General features: G+C 38.7%; 1 protein-coding gene across 1 annotated transcript; it reads left to right on the plus strand.

The window, feature by feature from the left end:
• The first annotated feature begins 6,422 nt into the window (after positions 1 to 6,422).
• Positions 6,423 to 19,803, plus strand: LOC109996883 (gap junction gamma-1 protein-like). The gene is made up of 3 exons (XM_029280648.2): positions 6,423 to 6,732; positions 7,904 to 7,980; positions 16,052 to 19,803. The coding sequence occupies exon 3, from the start codon at positions 16,105 to 16,107 to the stop codon at positions 17,485 to 17,487; it is 1,383 nt and encodes a 460-aa protein (XP_029136481.2). The 5' UTR covers positions 6,423 to 6,732; positions 7,904 to 7,980; positions 16,052 to 16,104; the 3' UTR covers positions 17,488 to 19,803.
• The last annotated feature ends 272 nt before the right edge of the window (positions 19,804 to 20,075 follow it).

Below are 20,075 nucleotides of genomic sequence, written 5' to 3' on the forward strand. Positions count from 1 at the left end.
CCTAAAATCCAGTTTCAGTTAGAAATATACTGTTCAGAACTAATCTTCCACGACCAGTACCTTCATCACTTATCTACTTACATCAATATCTGAATTTTACAATACCTGAGAATACCTGAGTGTTTATGGATCTTTTTTTCTAATATTCATCTTCAACTGAAGTTGGAAACGAGAGAGAGAGAGAGAGTGAGGAAAGACATGCGGAAGGGGAAAGAGGTCGGACTTGAACCCCAACTGCTAGGCCATCTGATCCCTCTTATATTTGATTATATTATATACAATAATATTTTGCAGGAAAAGTGTTAGCCTGTAAGCAAGTTCAGGTTAGCTTGGTGTAACAAGCTTTTTTACAGGTCTCTGGTCTTGCATTGGTCACTTCATATTGTTATCCGTAAAAGGATTTGTATTAAAAGTTTACTCATAAATATTATATTTACGAGTTATTTACCTGCCAAAAAGGTATAGAAGTCTGAATTTATCAGCAAATGTTTTCCACAGTATTTCACAACTTTGCTGTTTCAGAGCTTTTGTTGTAATCACAGGATCTACATTAGTTTTCCCCATTTTTCAGAGAACTACCAACATACAACACTCGCTTTTTTGCGCTCTAGTTTTACCTTTTTGCTGTGTGAAAGGGTCATGAAAATATTTAATTTAATTTTTATTTTTTTCACCTTCTATAAAAATTCAATTTAGTCTAAGTAGAATGGACCATTCCTTAACCAGTTGGAGCTGAATATTTTTTGAAGGGTGATTAATGGAATTATACTGGTGTGCTTTTTTTTAAGTCACTGGTTTTGGGAATGACATTGTCAACCCAATGTCAAATAAATTAAGTAAGGAGAGGGGGAGTGATTAAGGGAAAGGGACAAGGAGAAGAGGCATCACATGATACAATTCATCCCCTCAAAGTTGGTGCCACGTTGAATTAGCAGCAGAGGCAGAAGCAGAGAAAGGAGGACACAAGGGACCCGGAGTGAAGAGCGTCATCTGAACCACTTTCTCAACTTGCAGGACTTTAGACAGCCAAAGGACAGAGTGAAGACAGAAGGGCAGGATTAACGAGCAGCTAATGAGAGAGCCGACAGAGAAACTTGGAGGTGGTAGGGTCAGTCAAAAGAGAGTCAGCAGCTACAGAGAGCAGCTGAAAGATGGTCAGCAGCACTGAGCTGTGATAATATGGGTAGACATAAGAGATTAGATTAAAAAAAAAATCAAGTGATAGGTCTACAGTGAGTAGTCACCTTTAGATCTTGTGTAATGCAGTGCATGAAAAATAATTGTATGATTTTATTAACCTTTAGGACCCCAAATGTACTTTATATCATAGGACAGACTGTTTTTGGTTGGGATGGATTTCCATCCTCCCCTGCAAATGCCAACTTTTAGTGAAATGTTGGTATCATGAACAGAACCTCCAAATGCATTAAGAATTTCCCCCAAAATCCAAGAGGAACAGCAGACTGCATGGAGTCAAATGGGAACAAATGGCTTGGGTTAAAAATAATCTGCCTGGTTAAATTTGGTATGACCCTGCTGTGACAGCCATCTAAAGCCCCAAAGCTACGCCAAATTATTGCTGCTGTGCCAGTCTCCCAAATCCTTTGCCAACTTCTCCAAGGCTGTTTGGATGAAGGAAAAAAATGACCTTGTCTTTTTTCTTTATGGATCTCCATGACAGTTCTGTGGACCACCCTTAGGAAAGTAGGTTTGGGCACATCAACATCCAGGTCTGTCACATGGTAGGACATCCTGGGTACCAGCCAATGAACAAAAACCTCAGATCTTCTGGATTTTTGTGCATACTATTAGCCCTGACTTCATAAAGAATTTGTAGAAGACAAATGAATGCTGCTTTCAACATCCTTTAGTCAACCTTAAGTTCTTTCTCCACATAGTTTTGCATACTCAGTGTGACATTAATATTTAACTGTGTATAATGTTTAAAAACAAGTACGGAATCATAAGATCACCAATTGGAAAATCTTTACTCAGATCAAATCCAATACTGCATGTTTTTTATTGTATTATTCTTTTATATTAAATAATTCATTAGTTATTCGTAAACTTAAACAAACTTTGTGCATTTCCGAAGATACTTGAAAAAAGATTAATTCAAGTTTATAGTTAAAGAGATATTAGAACAAAGGTTTATCTATTATCCATTGCTCCAATTGTGCATTTTTGGTAGTTAAAGTCAACCTGAATGTCTGGTTTTGAATTAAACCACCAACATTGGGTATTGACCTTAAGCAAATGTCTGATTTTGACATCATCCCAACATTCAATTTTGGAGTAAAAAACAGGTTTGGTGAACAGCCCAAAGTAGGGTTTTGATCTAGACCCATCATTACATTTTGGTGTTAGCCCAATGCCAGTTTTTTTACAATAATAAATTGTCAGGTTTTGATGTTACCCAACATCTGGTTCTGATGTTAAACTGATAGTGCTTTCCATCCAAGATCTTCGTTTTGAGATCAACTTAAAGTTGGGTGTTCAAGTCAACCCAACGTTTTGGTTGAGATCAACCCAAAACAGTACTGACATCACCCTGACAATATTATTTCCAACAAAGATTAGATTCCTGTCCAGTGTTGGTGGTTGATGTCAACTCAATATATTGTTTTAACATCGACCTAGTATCAGGTTTGAGGTTGAGATTAAACCTATATCTGGTTCTAACTTTAAGGTGATTATGATTCCAGATTTGTCCAATGTTGGTGGTTAATGTCAACCCAATGTTAGGTGGTTGATTTCAACCCAACTTTGGTGGTTCAACATCCAATCCAAGGGGATTTTGTTAAAGCCAAGATAACATTTGGTTTTTATGTCAACATACATTTGTTCAGTCTCAATGTGTACCACAAATTTATATTAAAATAAATAAATCCAACACAAATTGAACTGTTTTCAAATGTTGATGCCCAGTGTATTTATGAAATTACTAATAATGCATGATTAATACTGATGATTAAAATCAGCCTTTGGAAAAATCTTATGCATTACTTAAACTGAATACTTTCAGTTCCCAAGATTAAAAAACAAAACAAATAAATAAACTGCTCCACACCAATAGACAACTGGATGTGTACAGTACAAGCTTTGTGTTTTAAGAGTTCACAAGACAAAGTCTTGGGAGCCACCAATTTATTGCATATTTTTACTTTTGTTTACAACTCTTGACCAGAAGATGGCGTCAAGCTTGTGTATTTTTTTGAAAACTGCTTCGGAGTTCCCCTGGCAGTCAGAGACATTTGTTGGTTCTTCATATACTAAGCATTCAGACTAACAGGGGACTTGTGTTGCACTTGATTAATGAAAAAAACACATGACAGCAACAGACATGTCTTTCCTTGGCATAAACAACAACTGATGTGACTTCATGAAACATCTCTCAGAGAATATGACAGCAAAGGCTTGAGGCTGCGATGCTGAAGATGACATGTTGTGTTTGTTCATTCTCTGTGTTACAAATCCCCTGAGTGAGATGCTGCTGAAGTCAGCCAAGTCATTTGTTGATTCAGCTCTCTTACTTGTGCGTAAGGGACTAATCATTGTATCCTCATTTTTCCTTTTATAATTTTTTTTATTTAACCCCTAATTAATCTCTTCACCTTTACTGATCTGAATAATTTCTACTTTGACTTCTGTCAGATGAGATAAAGTCATTTCATGTGTCTATCTTTCCAGCCAAACTCTCCATCATTGGTCTCTCTCCTCATCTGATTTGGTCTCTCTGATTTGTTCTGTCACTTTATCCTCTGGGTGATTTTGTGTCATTGTTGTGTCTGCCATTATATTCCCAGTTGTCAGTTCAGGACCCTTTACGACAATGTCACCAGCAAAGAGCTGACCGCAGTCACACTTTGCAGCCCACATTTACTTTGCATTTCTATTACCTTCTCCTTTCAGTTTGACTTCAACATTTCTCTCTGGAAACCTCTCGTGTGCTTAGATGTTTTGCAACTCTCAGCTCAAATAATCCAACCAGAATCAATCCTTCAATTAAGGTCATATTGACACTGACATTGTTAGGGAAAGAGTACATGCTATGTCTATTACGATTAATTGCCAAAAGATAAATTTATGTCCAAACCAATCTTCAATGACCTCCAGTTGTAAGTGAATGGACAGAAAATCCAATTAACGTCCATCTGCTGAGAATGATGACAAATCGCATTTGAGGATCTCAAACTTGTCGATGACAGCCTCGCCGCCTTCTGTTGTACGGCCCTGTCAATATCCACATTCCAGTTGATACAGCCCTTCTCTTTACCAATAACAGAAGACACTCAACTGTTAAAATGCTTTAAATTGGCAGGGCTCTATGATGATTGCTTTTATGGATACCCTCATTGATTTTTCTCCATTCAATTACTCCCTTTGAGGTAAAAGATAACGCAGTTAAGGGACTACAGCCTTGCAGGAGGTCGCTCTGAATTAAGATGTGGACTTCCTATGCCAAAACACTATCAGGCCGATTAGGGTTGAAAGTGTTTTCCCTCCTGTGTTTGATTCTTCCGCTGATAGTTTAAGAATACAATGCCAACTGAAAGTCAAGCAAATAGATTTGAGCAGTCACCCTCCTAGAGAGAAACAGTCAGTAAGCAACACATGGAGATGGAAAGGAGAAAGATGTGTGGGCTTGGGTTTGTCTTTGTCCGTGAGATAAACGATGGGGATAAAGCTAAGTTTCCAACACTTGTAGGTCATCAGCAGGAGCAATATTTGAATTGTATCAGCAGGTCCATGAGGACGTTTAATATCATATGAAATACATAGATATTAATATAATACATGCCTTGCTGCATTGTGGGAACCTTTTGCGTACTTATCTGCTAAAGCATAGCAGCTGTGATAGGACGCCATTGTAGCCATAAATCTGTTTCATTCATTGTCCTTGTTTGTTTCTCCATCCCCCCTCTATCCCACTTTTCAATCCCAACACAGTTGAAGCAAATGGCTGTTCAACACGAGTCTGGTTCTGCTCGTGGTTTCTGCCTGTTAAAAGAAACTTTTTCCTTGCCACTGTTACTTTGTTAACTGTTGACAAGTGCTGTGCTCGAGGTGGATTTATGTTGGGTAAGTCTATGGTTGGGTCTCTGTAGATAAGTGTCTTAAGATAACATTTGTAATGAATTGGTGCTGTCCAAATGAAAATGGATTGATTGGTAGTTATAAAACTGGTAAGCTATTCAGTAATATGTACGTTGAATGTGATCACAAGCACATTCTTATCCAGATCACAAGCACAGTCTTATCACACAACACAACACCCACACATGTGGTTTACATTGGAAGTTAAAAAATGCAGAACGAGTCCAAGCACAACATTGTCAATAGAAACACAGGAATTCCCTTAATTCAACTAGATCATCTTTAAGAGAAAACCTGTCGCCTGATAACTGCCCTCATCGTGAAACTTCACATCTGCCGTTTGTACACAGGCTGATCATATGCAGGTTTATTTTCGAGGACTTTGAGCTCCGAGCAGAACCGCAGATGATATTATACAGCTGTTTTTGCAGGCTAAGCTCTGTTCTCCATGACAAGTAAACTGACCTTTATGTTTTAATATTCATAGAGTGCCCCTTTGTTAAAGACTTGATAGCAGAATGATGATGTGTATCCAAAGCCTGATGGAAGAAGATGAAACGAATTGATGGCGTCTGTTCAGTCTCAGGCTCTGTCTTAAGACAACAGAGAGGGAAATATATGTGTTGTCTTACAACTCTGGTCTTTGCCCTTCTTATGAAGCCCTGACTCATGACCAACTTGTTCTGTCGTTTGTGCTTAACAGACCTGGAAGAAACTGGGGGAAACTTTGCAACAGACCTGAGCATTCATTACAGAAGGGTGTAAGAGTATTGTTTCAAAGACATTCTTGTATTGCTCTGCTTCACTAAATGCACCAGAATGCTAAACCACCCGTTCATTGTTGAATAAACAGAACCTGTAAACCTATCTTGGGGACTTGATTTCCTCATTTGTCACTTGGTGATCATCTGTCCCTGATGACAAACAAGACTGAAGGAAATAATTACCTTCATAAATAGGCTATGTGGCTTGTAAAAGAAGAACAGGTATTTTGAAAACATTTAAAACGTTGTGGCATTCACTTAAAAAAGGTAGGCTGCTACATGGAGACAAGGTGAAGTGATACAGCAATGCCATTTATTTGGGATTAAAGTTTTCCTGTATTTCACCATATATTTGCTTTCATAATTTAAAAAAACATAGGCTACTGTCCCCATTATTGGCTATCCATTAGATCAAATGATTACAAGTTTTTTTTCTTTGCCTTTTATAAAATGTCAAAAGGGTGCATTTAAGGATGAATGCATAATGATGCTTGACTTTCTGACTTGCTCTCTCTCTCTCTCTCACACACTTACAGAACAGAAGCCCCTCCTTGCCTTAAACCAGCCGCCTATGTGTTTCTGAACTGACACAATCAAGCTCTCCTCAGTCCAGTCTCCTTGATAAAAGACAATACATTACCCAAATTAGCAGAAACTTCCCTTTAGCTGAAACTATGACCAAATGTTACAGAGTGGGCGTCAACATAACATTTTTTGCTGGTATTCGGCGATGGTGATTTTGCATTCCCTGAAGAGTAGTTCACCTTCTTGCCGGTGTACTTAACGTGTATCCAGCTTTGTTTGACGGAGCGGACCGGCGCCAAATGTGAGTCTGATGAAGTGAGGATGCTGTGGGGAGTTCGCACATGAGGTAAGGCAAATCAATGTCAAGCTCCTGTTAATAAAGAAAGTGTATTTGGTGACTAGTCAGTTGAAGGTTATGAAGAAAAATATTTAAAAAAACCCCGTAAATACAATGAGGTTCGCCTGTCTCTTCCCTTTGGGATTATATTTGACTTAATTATCTTGCATGCAGCTGATTCAGTGTAAACTAGTTTCATTACCAACAACATAATGTTTTTGCTAGCAACATCAGATGAACTCAGTTATATTTTAAAGGACTTGATTAAGGGTCAATATACTATAAGTAGACTAGCATACTTTACATTCTCCAAAGTGATAAAAGAGAAGAAAAAAATCCATCTTGCAAACTTTTTTTTTTCTTAACACAATGTCAGTTATTCCAACGTTAGCACAACTCTGCTGTCATCTGAAACACTTGAAGTCGATTCAGAAGGAAACAAAAATGTGAAAACATATTTATATCAGGAGCCCAAATATAGTTATATCTGTCCAACAACCAGCACAGAGACATTGCACGTCTTTCTGCATTATAAAATAAATGAAAGACACACATACTGGTATTTTTAAATACTGACAGCGCCTAAATAATCTTAATTTTTGATTTTAAAAAATGGCTGGTACTCAATTTTCAGTCCCATTGATAAATTAGGATTATCAGTAACTGTTCAAATTAGAAAAATAAAAAAAGTAACAAAGAGACCTTTAGTTTACTTATCCATCTTTATATCTTACTGCATGTATTCAGTGAGTCCTTAGATAAATGCCCTTGTTCAGGTCTAATTACACAGTGGGCTAAACAATTTCAGTGTTACATTTAAATGTGTTTTTTTTTTTTTTTTACAGAAAGATCTGTGGTGTTAAATGCTATTTTGTCGTCTTTGAAATTGTGTTGCCTTTGCAATCACAGCATTTTCCACCCAGTGGTAGCCTCTTTCAGAAAGTGAGTGAGTTTTTAATTTAAAACTTCGGCTATTTAAAATGTGATATACATTTTTTTCCCCCAATGAAAATACATCAGGGCTTTTTGAGTGGAAAAAATTGTGACATTTACATAAATATGCTTTTTAGAAATCACCATATATGGTGAATTAACTTTTTTCTTCTGTCAAAGATAGGAGTGTCTAAACTGATTTGATCTGACATACTTTAATGTTGCTACCTGTGTTCTCTGTTTGCAGGCACATGGGGTTTGAAAACTCTTGTTTTGTTGCTGGCCGGGGAAACTACGAGGATTTGAAGGACAAAACAAAAAGAGGTGATTCACTTTAACCTGAACAAATACGTAAAATTATGATTAACATGAAAAATAGCCTATGCTGAAATGACACTAATATTGCTAATATATTATTAATGTTTATTTTTCTTATCCGTTTCGGTAGTTGTAGTAGTTTGAAAGTAAAGTTACTTTACTCTTATTTTTTATATTTGCATACATTCCTCAGGCTACCTTTATTCATATACTTGTATGGACTCATGCCCTAAGCCTTCACATGAATCTGATGAAGCAGCATAATGACTAAAACTAAATCAAGAGTATGGCTTTCAAGTTTTACTGGCAGCTAATATTTACTCACAAATGAACAGCTGCACATTGCAGTGTGGTTGTGACTCTTTGAGGTCAGTACATGAAACGACGGAGCTGACACTGAATTGACAGAGAGCAGTGAGTGTGTCTGTTGTGTTAATGACAATAATTTCGATAATGTATAAACACACACACACACACACACACACACAGTATATCATGCTTCAAAACTACTACTGCTCTCTGTGTAATGTTAATATTCAAACTTGTGGCATGTGCACAGTATTTAACTAGTCCCACTCATCCGTGTAGCCTGATGAAGAGAGACAGAAAAGTAAATGCCCACGCAAAGACGACACTTTTATCTCATGTGGACATGACAGGGATTATGATCAAATTATATCAAATCTTCAGATGAGGTTCTTTACAAGTAAAGAAGTAACCTGACCTGAGTTTAATGGGCAATTGATTATGAAACATCACATTGTCTCATAATTAGCCTTAATAATAATGTCATACGAGATGATATGGGAAATTAGACTAAAATCTGGCAGCTATTTTTACCCATTACAAGCTATTCAGTTTTTTTGCTTCTAATATCTTGAAATAAGTTGTTAACTGTATCTGGCTTGTCAGGTGGACGTGACTTATATTAATGGTAATGACATATTTTTGATAGGGATGCACCGATGCATTGGTTTAACATCGATATCCGCCGATATTAACCATTTTTGACAGACATCGGAAAATAATGTGGCATGAGCCGATGTCAGTCGCAAAATCAAGTTAATGCTTGCATCTAGTACACCTAACTACTGTTTCAGAGAAGAGGTTGTTATTTGGCAGATGAAGTTCCAGTTGTCAAACATGAGAGAAAATGGTGGCATTGTGGGAGCCTTGCATCAATAGAAGTAATAAAACAAGAATGGGCAATCGGCTTAATTGTTATTTCAAACGATATCGGTATCGGCTTGGAATTTCCCAATTGCTACATCTCAAATTTTTGACTAGATATGAAATATATACACGAACTAAGATTTGAGTTGTTGCAGAGTTTTTGGCCTCTCTACTAAACTCAGATATGATCATCACAGGATATAAACATCACCTCTGGATAATATCCGCCTGTGTTCTCGCATCAGCTCCCTCGCAAACAATACTCGGGGGCTGGCAGGAGAAACTCTTTATCTTAAACAAATGACCTGACAAATAAAAAGAGCAAAAAAAAAACCAAAAAAATGTAAAAGCTCCTGCATGAGAGACCTATCGTTCAGTTCACAAAGTAATACCGGGTAGTTTCCATCTCTTCCTTGCTGGATGATAGATTGCATATGAAAGCATGGCATGCTTACAGTGGCTCCTTTGGCACAACAAATTAGCTGCATGCTAAAGGCTTTTGTCATGTTGACATTGGGTTGTACTGCACTGCATCTTCTGTTTGATGTGTTTAGCTGTAACGTATTGGCTCCATGTCAGGATGAACAGTGATGGGATTTTCTGGACATTAAGTTCGGGTAATAAAAACACTTGCAGTCTCTCCTTGCAGCACTCCCTGACAGATAATAACTGACGTAGGTTTACTGAGGAGTATTGTAATGTGGGCAGAGTTATTTGTTGTTGTTTTGTCATTGCTCTTTATTTTTGATTCAGTGGAGAGACATTCTCATTGGTTGGCCTGACATTCCTGCCTTTTGATTTGTTTGTTCGTCGGAAATGCAGAAAACACAAATTCATCTCACGACACAAGAAGGTGTTGTAAGTTCTTCCTATGCAAGTAAAGCCATCTTTACCATTCTTTGCATTCAAGATACTGACCATGTTTACCTTCAGAGTTGAAGTGTAGCATGTTTTTAATTATTATTAAAAAAAAGTAGCCACCCCATGCCAAACAGGAAGTACAGTGTCAGCAAACTACAAACTTTTTACAGCGGTCTTTTAAGTTAACAGCCAGTGAGTGTTCCTTCCTCATAAGATAGATTTGGGGTTTAGCATCACTTTAACTGCTGTAAAGAAAACCACAAAGCTTCACAGTGTGAAACCTATTTAGATAGGCATGCTCCTTTAAGTTACAGTCAAATGGTTCTTTTACTAGCACTGTGGGGAACTGGAGGCTGCTGGTCTGGGGCTGGGAGACATCTGGGTAGAAAGCACTGCATCACCTTCAGGCAGTTGATGTGGCACTACTTGCAACTTGTTGCAGTTCATTCTTAGGAGAGGTAGGTGTTTTTATTGAAAATCATATTTACTTAAAGAGCCCATATTATGCCCTTTTTGGGGTTCATATATTTAATCTATGTACCTACTTCTGTACGTTCACAATAGCTAAAGTTCGAAAAAAGTGTCTGTTTTCATGTACTGCTCCTCCTTGCTTCCTCTCCGCTCTGAGTCCGTTAGCGACGCTCTGTTGAGCCCACACTGTTAGACCCCACGTGGACCAAGTCTGCTCTGATTGGTCTGCCGATCAGCTCTGTCGTTATTGGTCAGTTGCTCAGCACGCATCTCGGAAATTTCAACATGAGTTGCTGGGCTTGCCACAACGAGCCAATGGGCTTAGATCAGTGATCTCACACTGACAATGACGTCGGACTGACACATTTTTATCGAGGGGGACTAGAACCGAGTTTTACGTGCAGCTAATGCTACAGCTAACAGGAGGAGGTAGAAGAAGCCACGTTTCTGCGGACTTTGAATTTTTGCACATAGATGTGCCTAAACATTCACAGGACACTTGGAAAACACACTAAAGAGCATATAAAACCAGAAAAAGCACAATATGGGACCTTTAAAGGGGACATGAAACATCTACTTTTACAGTGTTTTTAGACATATATTTGGGTAACCTGAGTGTTTACATATCCACAAACTGTGAAATAAATCCATCCAGTGCTTTGTTTGTGGTCTGACAACACAGAGAAAAGTGCTCCATTTCAAATTTGCTTTCCTTGTGACATCACAAGTGGGATTCTGGTAAAAAAAAAAAAAATCCCCTCCCCTCCTCTGGTATCTAAACCCTTGGACTCCACCCCCAGCCTAGAACAAAACTTTTGCACAGGTCCTCCATTTTTGTTCTCGCTACAGAGGAGTGATGTCTACCGGGAAAAACTCGGGGGGGGGGGGGGGGGGGGGGGGGGGGGGTTCATTGTATTTAAAGAGACACACACACCAAAACGCAGCGTTCTGGGAGAGCTGGTTTATACAGGGTCACAAACCTACTCTGGTACTTGATTCATGTTATATTTTGACCAAAGCACAGCACAGATGTTTCATTTAGACCACAGGGAACTGTTTTTTAAAAGTGGAAAAGGGCTTTAATATGTCCTCTTTAATACTGTAGTTTTTTTCATATAAATACATACAGTAATGTTGGGTTCAAATTCCCCCTGCATTGCTTCTGAAACAAACCTCAGACTTCTTCTGCTGGTGAGTAAAATGCTACAGAATAGGATAAGAGCGAGCCGTATGCTGAGCTGAAATGAGCAATGTGAAGGTTTGTTCCCAGTTTCTTGCCGTCCACAAGACTTGTGTTTGGGTGGTGATTGCTCTGCTACTGGGCCTCAAAATAAGCTCATTACACAACACAGCCAGATGTGCAGTTTTAGAGAGCATGTGACTGTTAATGAGACTTTTTTTTTTTTTTTTTTTAATTTTCAGAGTCAGACATGAGAAACCATGTTGCAGCAGCTGGACCTGGCTTCATAGCAGATACTTATTAAATTATAAAATATCAGATAGACTCAATGCGAAGCTGTGTCAGTCTGTTATACACAAAGTGCCAGTAAGGAACACATTGAGTGGCATGACAAATAATATTTTCTTGTCTATCAAATTGCATTTGCACGTTTTTCCATGATAAGAAGAATACAGGCATCTTAAAGAAATTTGAAAATCACTGGTTTTGAGCATTTGATTTTTTTTTTCCAACGCTGCAAATATCAAAGAAAGCAATATCATGACAGAATGAATCGAGTTGCTAAGTTGAATAAGCTATTTGGGTGTTCCTGGTTGGGGAAAAGAAAATCCCTATACATTTTCCACACGGCTAACCGATGGAGCACTTTCTATGCCTGGATCAGCATGACTCCTCTGTTTGAATAGTCAGTCCAAAATGTTAAGGACTGCATTAGAAAGTAATTTACTACAACCACCAAGGTGCAATTGGTGCTTTTGGCTAACTCAGCCTAATTGCTCAGTTAGCGTTTGCTAAGTAACTTGAGTGTAAAATTCTGTGACTTGCACTGCTAATGGTCGGTAGAACACCAGAGCTATTGGTTTACAATTGCAGCAGCAAAGCTACTACTAAGCTATGTTGGCAGCAACTTTGAATAAAGAATACTTATCTAATATTGTTTTGATTACTCTAGTAATTGTTAGTTTACAGATTTGTGGATTAAGGGCATGTTTTTTTTTTTTCCTCCAAATGGTTTTTTGAAAATATCAAACTATGAAAATGTTTCTGACTACTTTCCTGCCCATTGAGTCATCAGTCTGAAAGAAATAACAGTAAACCTCTTGAAACTGAGCCGGAGATGCTTACTGTATTTTTGCCAATTAGCGTAGTCACACTAAGATGGTACACAAAAGGTAAAGCTTATTGAAGACAATGTTTTTGGATTCAAGCTCTAAACATCACATTAATTGACTTCACAGAGTGACAGTCCCATAACAACCTAAAGGCTGCTCTTTTATCACCTGGCCTCGTTTGCCTCGGCCTCTTTATTCTGGATGGGTGGTGAATGTCGAGTGCATGTTATTACAAGGAACTGAGCCTGTGCCTCGACTACTGGAATACACACTATCCCTAAAAAACCCTTTGAACTCTCGTACACATACACACCCTTACACACAGAAACACACACATACACATGCAGACACAGACTACGCCACAGAAGTCTCAACCTCTTAGATTATCTCTTACATGAGTGACTCTCAGAGATGTCTGCAGCTTAAGGTTTTGGCAGATGGATGTCTGCAGGTTAAGCAGAGTTTTTCAAGGTTAGGTACAGCACGAGCTGGTTTAGTTTACAAGAGAAAGAAGATGGATTTTCTACTCATATTTCAATCCTACAGAGTGATATTATTCCATGCATTTATCTTGAATAGACAGACAGTTTTTTTTTTTTTGGCTTTGCCTCCAGGAATGGTTTAATGTAGAACAGAAGAGAGTTTGACGTATCAACTGCCTCAGACCATGTGGTCCACTGATACTGAGGTTTTTTATAAATAAATACGATAATGATAATTATCTCAATATAAGTTTTCTCAATAGAAATATAACAAACGTTCCATAAAATTTCAATATCTCAGCCCTATGCTTCATGTCATCTCCCGCCCACTCTCTCCTCACAACATTTCCTCTCTCGCCTCAGCCTTCAGCTTTAACCAAGGTAACTAAAATCTTTCTCTGGGAAGCCAGATACCTGTCAGAATATGCAGAAATTATTGAGCTCTATGCAAAAGAAACAATGCAACCTGTCACTTAATCAACCATTTCTTTGTTTAAGCAGCCAAGAAGTCAAGGAAGCAGTCTGATGGTTCAAGCCCTTAAGATACATAAAATGACATACTCAGAGAAACTCAACATTGTTAATGAAAGTACAGAACATGCAGACTTTTGTCCACTGCTAAAAAATTCACAGTTATTCAAAGTAGAAGGAATGTGTTGGTGTTTGTATCAGCAGACCAGATGAAATCACACTATTAACCTTCACTGATTGACCCGTTAGTCGACCTTGGATTAGTGTTTCATGGTTTCTAACTTCAAATTCAAAGAAAACATGACTGCTTGTGATAAAGCTGGATCACTCATTTTGTTATTTAAACCTTTTATTATACAAAGCAAACATCAAGTGTCTGTTTACCTTTTTTTCAGGCTGCTCTGGTTGTTGCTTTCACCAGTTTAATTCATAGCAATAATACCAGCTATTGCCAATGATCACTAAGGAGCTAAAGACAAGAGTGGACTTGTTAAAGCTGAATAAAAGCAGTTTTTTTTTCAAATTTTACAGCGAAGGCAGCAAATGCAAAGAGTTGAAAGACAAGAGGCTGATAAGTGTGTGAGGGACTCGCATACAAGGAAATATTAAGTCATTTTCTTTGGTAACTTTCTTTACTTTAGTTACATCGACATCTGTGGAATCAAGGAAATGAGAGGAGCGGGTAAAACAAGGTGCACATTTGTAAAAACAGAGCATCAAGAATAACCACCAAAACTCAAAGTATAGATAAATTAGCTCACAATGACTTAAGCAGGGTTGTGTGTGTTAGTGTGCTTTCTCTTTCTCTTTTAAGAGCGGTTGCTCTTCCCATTAAGAGGGTTTAATACTACAAGATAATCTGGCCGATTTCGTGTCCGATCACCGCCTTCAGACCATGTCCGATTAGCTGATGGTTCCAAAGATTATTTTGCAAGATTCTCCTGTGGTTTGATGTGGGTTAAAAGGGATTTTACCATCCCTGATCTATTTGGAAGGTGATCTGGCTCCCCCGATTTGGAATCATAAATATTTATGATCAGAAATCCTGTTATGTGTGGAGAGAACACAGAGGACGGCCGAGCACGGAATCTGCGCATTGTCACGGAACCCAACAATAGCCAATCAGGAAGCAAGATGACTAAACCGGAAGCACAACTAACATATCCATGGCTATGAAAGCATTTAAGTTAGATGGAGGTCATAAATGGACCAATTTATAGATTTGTGGCAACAACACGTGTTTAAACAACAAGTCCTGTAAAACATACCACAATCGAACTGACAAGGAAAAGAGTTGGACCGAGATTGCTACCATAATGGATGTACCAGCTAACAGCTAGCCACATTTAGCTTCACTATCATGTTTGTTTACTCTTAAGTTGTGTTTGACCGCACAAGATTACGAGTTTTGAGAATCAAAACTGTGTTACTCCCCAGCAGCAAACTCTCATATCAGCGTTTTATCAGAACCGTTTGTGAAATGTTCCTCTGTTTAAATATACTTTGTCATGTTCTGAGAATAAAAAATGGTTTAGCCACAATTAACCATCTGATTTCTTCAACTTTCACTGAGGGGCAAAAATCAGCCTTTCAATATGAAAAAAATAAGTATTTGATATTTATCGTGATAAAATATTGATATCAACTTACATGGAACATTTTATTGCGATTACATTTTTGGTCATTGCCCAGCCCTACCTACTTAATTCCTCTTTAGGGTTTTATTGTTTTAGTAGTCGTTCCCCTGTACAAAAAGAGTTCTCTTTAAACCAACTGAGAAAATGTTTAGTTCATGCAACATCTGGATGGTAAAACTTAGTAATGACCTCATGTAAAAAGCCTGACTGGGGACATTCAGTTTACAATAGCAATTATGGTTAGACATTCCTTTGTTGTCATTACTCTTCCCTTTGTGTACTATTGCCAACGGTGTGTTTATACATGAGCCGTAGGGCACAGCTATTAAAAGAATGGAGAATAAACGTGTTGTTATTGTGGAGAAATACACTATTTGATAACCGTGTATACTGTAGGAAAGACAAAGTGCTGAATACTTGCAGAAGAGCGTGGGGTACCTTTATTTGTAGATTTAAAACATTTCTATTTGTCCTGTGTGGTAAGAGACAAATTAACAGACAAACACAAAAAGTCAGGTGAATAAATACTCTGTTTAGTTTTGTTCTGCCCATGTCACACATGGTTAGGAAGGAAGGAGTGGCCATGAAGTGGTTTCCTTTGCTAAAATCCAGGCAAATATTTTCCCTGTTGATAAATAATCCATTTATTATACTTGGTAGACAGTTGAATCATTTCTGCTCTCTCCACAGGGTAGTAACAGGAGGTGTGAGTTGCCTCTCACTGCTGTCTCCCTGCCACTACCATGAGTTGGAGTTTCCTGACTCGCCTGCTGGAAGAAATCCACAACCACTCCACATTCGTGGGCAAGATCTGGCTCACGGTACTCATTGTGTTCCGCATCGTGCTGACAGCCGTGGGAGGCGAGTCCATCTACTACGATGAGCAGAGCAAGTTTGTCTGCAACTCGGGCCAGCCGGGCTGTGAGAACGTCTGCTATGACGCCTTCGCTCCCCTCTCGCACGTCCGCTTCTGGGTTTTCCAGATCATACTGGTGGCCACACCCTCACTCATGTACCTGGGCTACGCCGTCAACAAAATCACTCGCGCAGAGGAGCAGGCGGGCTTTGGGGGAGGTGGAGTTGGTGGATATTCGCGGAGGAAATCCAAGAAGCACTATATGTCAGGCAGGAAGCAGCACAGGGGCATTGAAGAGGCAGAGGATGACCAAGAGGAGGACCCGATGATCTATGAGATGGCAGAGGTGGAGAGCGATGCCGGTGGAGCACCAAAAGAAAACAGTGGTGATGGACAGGCGAAGGGTAAAGTACGCCATGACGGGCGGCAGCGTATCAAAGCAGATGGACTGATGCGTATTTATGTGCTTCAGCTCCTGGCCCGCTCCCTGCTGGAGGTGGCCTTCCTGTGTGGACAGTACGCTCTGTATGGTTTCGCTGTTCCCGCCTCCTACGTGTGCTCAGACCTGCCCTGTCCTCACAGCGTTGACTGCTTTGTGTCACGACCAACTGAGAAAACCATTTTCCTCCTCATCATGTACACCGTCTCCCTGCTATGCCTGGCGCTCAACATATGGGAGATGCTACACCTGGGAGTAGGTACCATCTTTGACATTATGCGCTACCACAGGTCTGAGCTCTCCGATGACGAGCTGTACGGGCTCAGACGCGGACACGAGGCTCTCAACAACGCTGGATTGAGTGGAGAGGATTACAGCAGCTACCCTTTTTCATGGAACGCACCATCAGCGCCACCTGGCTACAACATCGCCATCAAGCCTCCTCTGGTATCTACAGGACACCACGAACAGCCACTTCCCATCACAGATCTCAGTAACGCCAAGATGGCATGCAGGCAGAACCACGTGAACATCGCCCAGGAGGAGCGCCAGCAGTACACCAATAATGATGAGAACCTGTCCGCACATGGGATGGGAGATTCCCCCCGAGGTGTTCATAAGGACATTTGTCAGCCTCAGAGCAGGCTGCAGGCTGACAGTCAGGCCTACAGCCAGCCACAGATCCACAGTAATAACCACAGCAAGCCTCAGCGTGAACGCAAACACAGACAGGCTTCCAAACACACCGCGAGCAAGACAGACGGAGACCGAGGCAGCAGCACAAGCAGCAGCAGCAAATATGGAGTCATAAAGGGTTCAGAGTGGATCTAAGATACAGACTTTGACTTTTGATGTTGTAGATGTTTAATAATGAAAATCCTTCTCACACTGACCCAATATCTATGCTTGTGTTGTGTGTCCATACTACAAACACATGGACACATCTCCCAGTCAATAGTTTTCATTAGGAATGTTTCCAAACACTATTTCCCTGTCGAGTCAACATATCTTTAAATTCAGACTATTCTGGATTAGTCTGAAGTTAAGAAAAACTCAGAGAACAACCAACATTGAGCACAACCTCTTTAACAAAGCTCAACATGAAGTCTACAGGTAAACACTGTCAAATGGGTTTGCAGAATGTGGCTAACGTTAGCAGTGCTAGCACTTCCAGCCTTTGATCCGCTTTTCAGGTTTGTGTCCACATGCCTGTGCTGGTTACTTATTGCTCTGTATGAGTGGTTATATGCCCATTTAACCTGATGAAGCCTACATACAACTTTGTCTCCATTTTCTTGATCAAAATATTGCCAAACGTCTCCGCGCTATGAGATGCAATCTGTCCAGTGTGCTAGTTTACATCAGGGTAGCAGAGCACTATGACAGTATGTTAGCAGCCATAAACCTGAGTTACAGCCCTAGCTAGTGGCAGGCAGCTACATTACAGCTTACACTCAACATTGACCAGCGTTGTGGACCTACATGAATAAAAATATTAAATCATTTGTTTACTCACTAGTAAGTCTGGTGTCTACTAGTGAGGGTGACTATGTTTAATCTTTTTGTTGGCTAATCGCGGACATCCCTACTTTTCATGCCATTAAAATTCTTAAATGTAAATATTAGTATCAGAATCTTCCTTGCATCAACTGGCAGATCGTTTTGTCCTATGAACACTTTTTTTTTTGCTCTAGATCTTTAAACAGAGAGATGACATGTATAAAAAGCAAATTCCTGATGCAAGTTTATAACCAAAAGTGTCTGATTTAACATTTCAATTTAGGGCTGAAATAATTGATTAATAAATAATCCTAAATATAATTGTCCAAACTTTGATTATACATGGTTTAAGTTTTTTATTTGTCCAAGGAAAACATACTAATTTACTTTATGTTAAATATTTTAAAGATTATATCTCTTGTTTAGGACTGATTATTTGACAAAATAAAAAAAACAAAGCAACAACTTAATGTGTTGGATAAAACATTTCATTGGTTTGTGGTTTAACAACAATCTTGAAATAATATTAGGTAAACCCCTTTTAGGCCTTTTAGGATTGCAGTCAGCATTGCCGTTGTGCTGAAATATGTTTTATACAGTGCATAAAAGAACATAAAAAAACATTGGGTCCAAGGTAATTGTCAGCCTCTGAAAGTGTTGATGTCCTTATGATACTGATACGTTTGTATTACAGTGTCAGTTTAATGTATAAAGCAAAGTATTCAAGAAGCTTTAAAACGACAGAACAAGATAGATTCTGCTACTAATATGTGTATCTAAATTTCAAAGCTAACCAATGGGGTTGATGTTAAGGGAATGGGAAACGACAAAAACAGAGGAAAAAGCTGGATTAGTGTTTCTTGCCACTGTGTTCAACATTTCACTGTTGTGTGTGAAAGTACCAAAATAACAGTTTATTTTATCGTACATTCTCTGCAGGAAGTAGACTGTTGTCATTTATTTTTGGTGAATATGCAGATGCTGCTATGCTGAAACCTGAGATGCCTTACTAAAACAAACTTTGTCAAAATGCTTCCACAGACTCTGCATCACTTTCAGTACAAGTATTGAAAAATATTTTTTTTTTTACACAAAAGATCCCACTTTTGAAACTACACAAGGGTTGATGTTTAAGAAAGATAGCTGTTGTTCAATATACGAGTATTACTATTTACACCAGGCTTGATTTGGATTGTTTTTTCACAGCCATAATCAGTATGTTTTCGGTAGGTACATTTAAAGTGTTCATGCGTCGAGAGAGAAAAAGAGGTCTCATTCTTATTTTGAATCAATGTCATTCGAAGTGTTTTGGAAAGTTAAATTGCTTCTCTCTTTGTTCAGACTGTTGTCAGTGTCTTATTGTTGAGCTGTTACAGTTTTCTGCCATAGGTTTTATTTTTCTTGAGTTTATCTTGTGATGATTCTCTCCAATAAGTCTTAAGGTTGTGTTGTTAACATAAAAAAAACCTAACCAGTGCATCTAGCCTTTGCTAAAAGAGTTCCTTTTCATCAGTACCCTACATTTATTTTTGCAGATTTTCAAATTGAAATTGAAGTGAGGCAAGTCATTTGCACTGTGACAGTGTTCTTGTGAAAAAATATTTTTGTAAACAAAAATGCATGTTTTGAATAAATAATTGGTTTCAATGTCCTGTGGTCTTTGTCATACCTTCACCAATGTTGTTGTAATTACAGCGTAAAACATAGAATGTATTAATATAAATAATTCCAATTACTGTAGGGATGATTTCTTAGCCTAAAATATATTCTAAATGAATGTAAACCAATGTGTTATAGGTTACTTCAAAAGGGATAATAGACTCACTGTACTGCTGATGTATTTTCTTCACTAAGATTACTGTATTCACGTGGACAATGCCCCCTGCTGGATAACACTTGAACTAGGTTCCACCTACTGT

The sequence above is a fragment of the Labrus bergylta genome, chromosome 21 (assembly GCF_963930695.1).
Source record: "Labrus bergylta chromosome 21, fLabBer1.1, whole genome shotgun sequence".
NCBI lineage: Eukaryota > Metazoa > Chordata > Actinopteri > Labriformes > Labridae > Labrus > Labrus bergylta.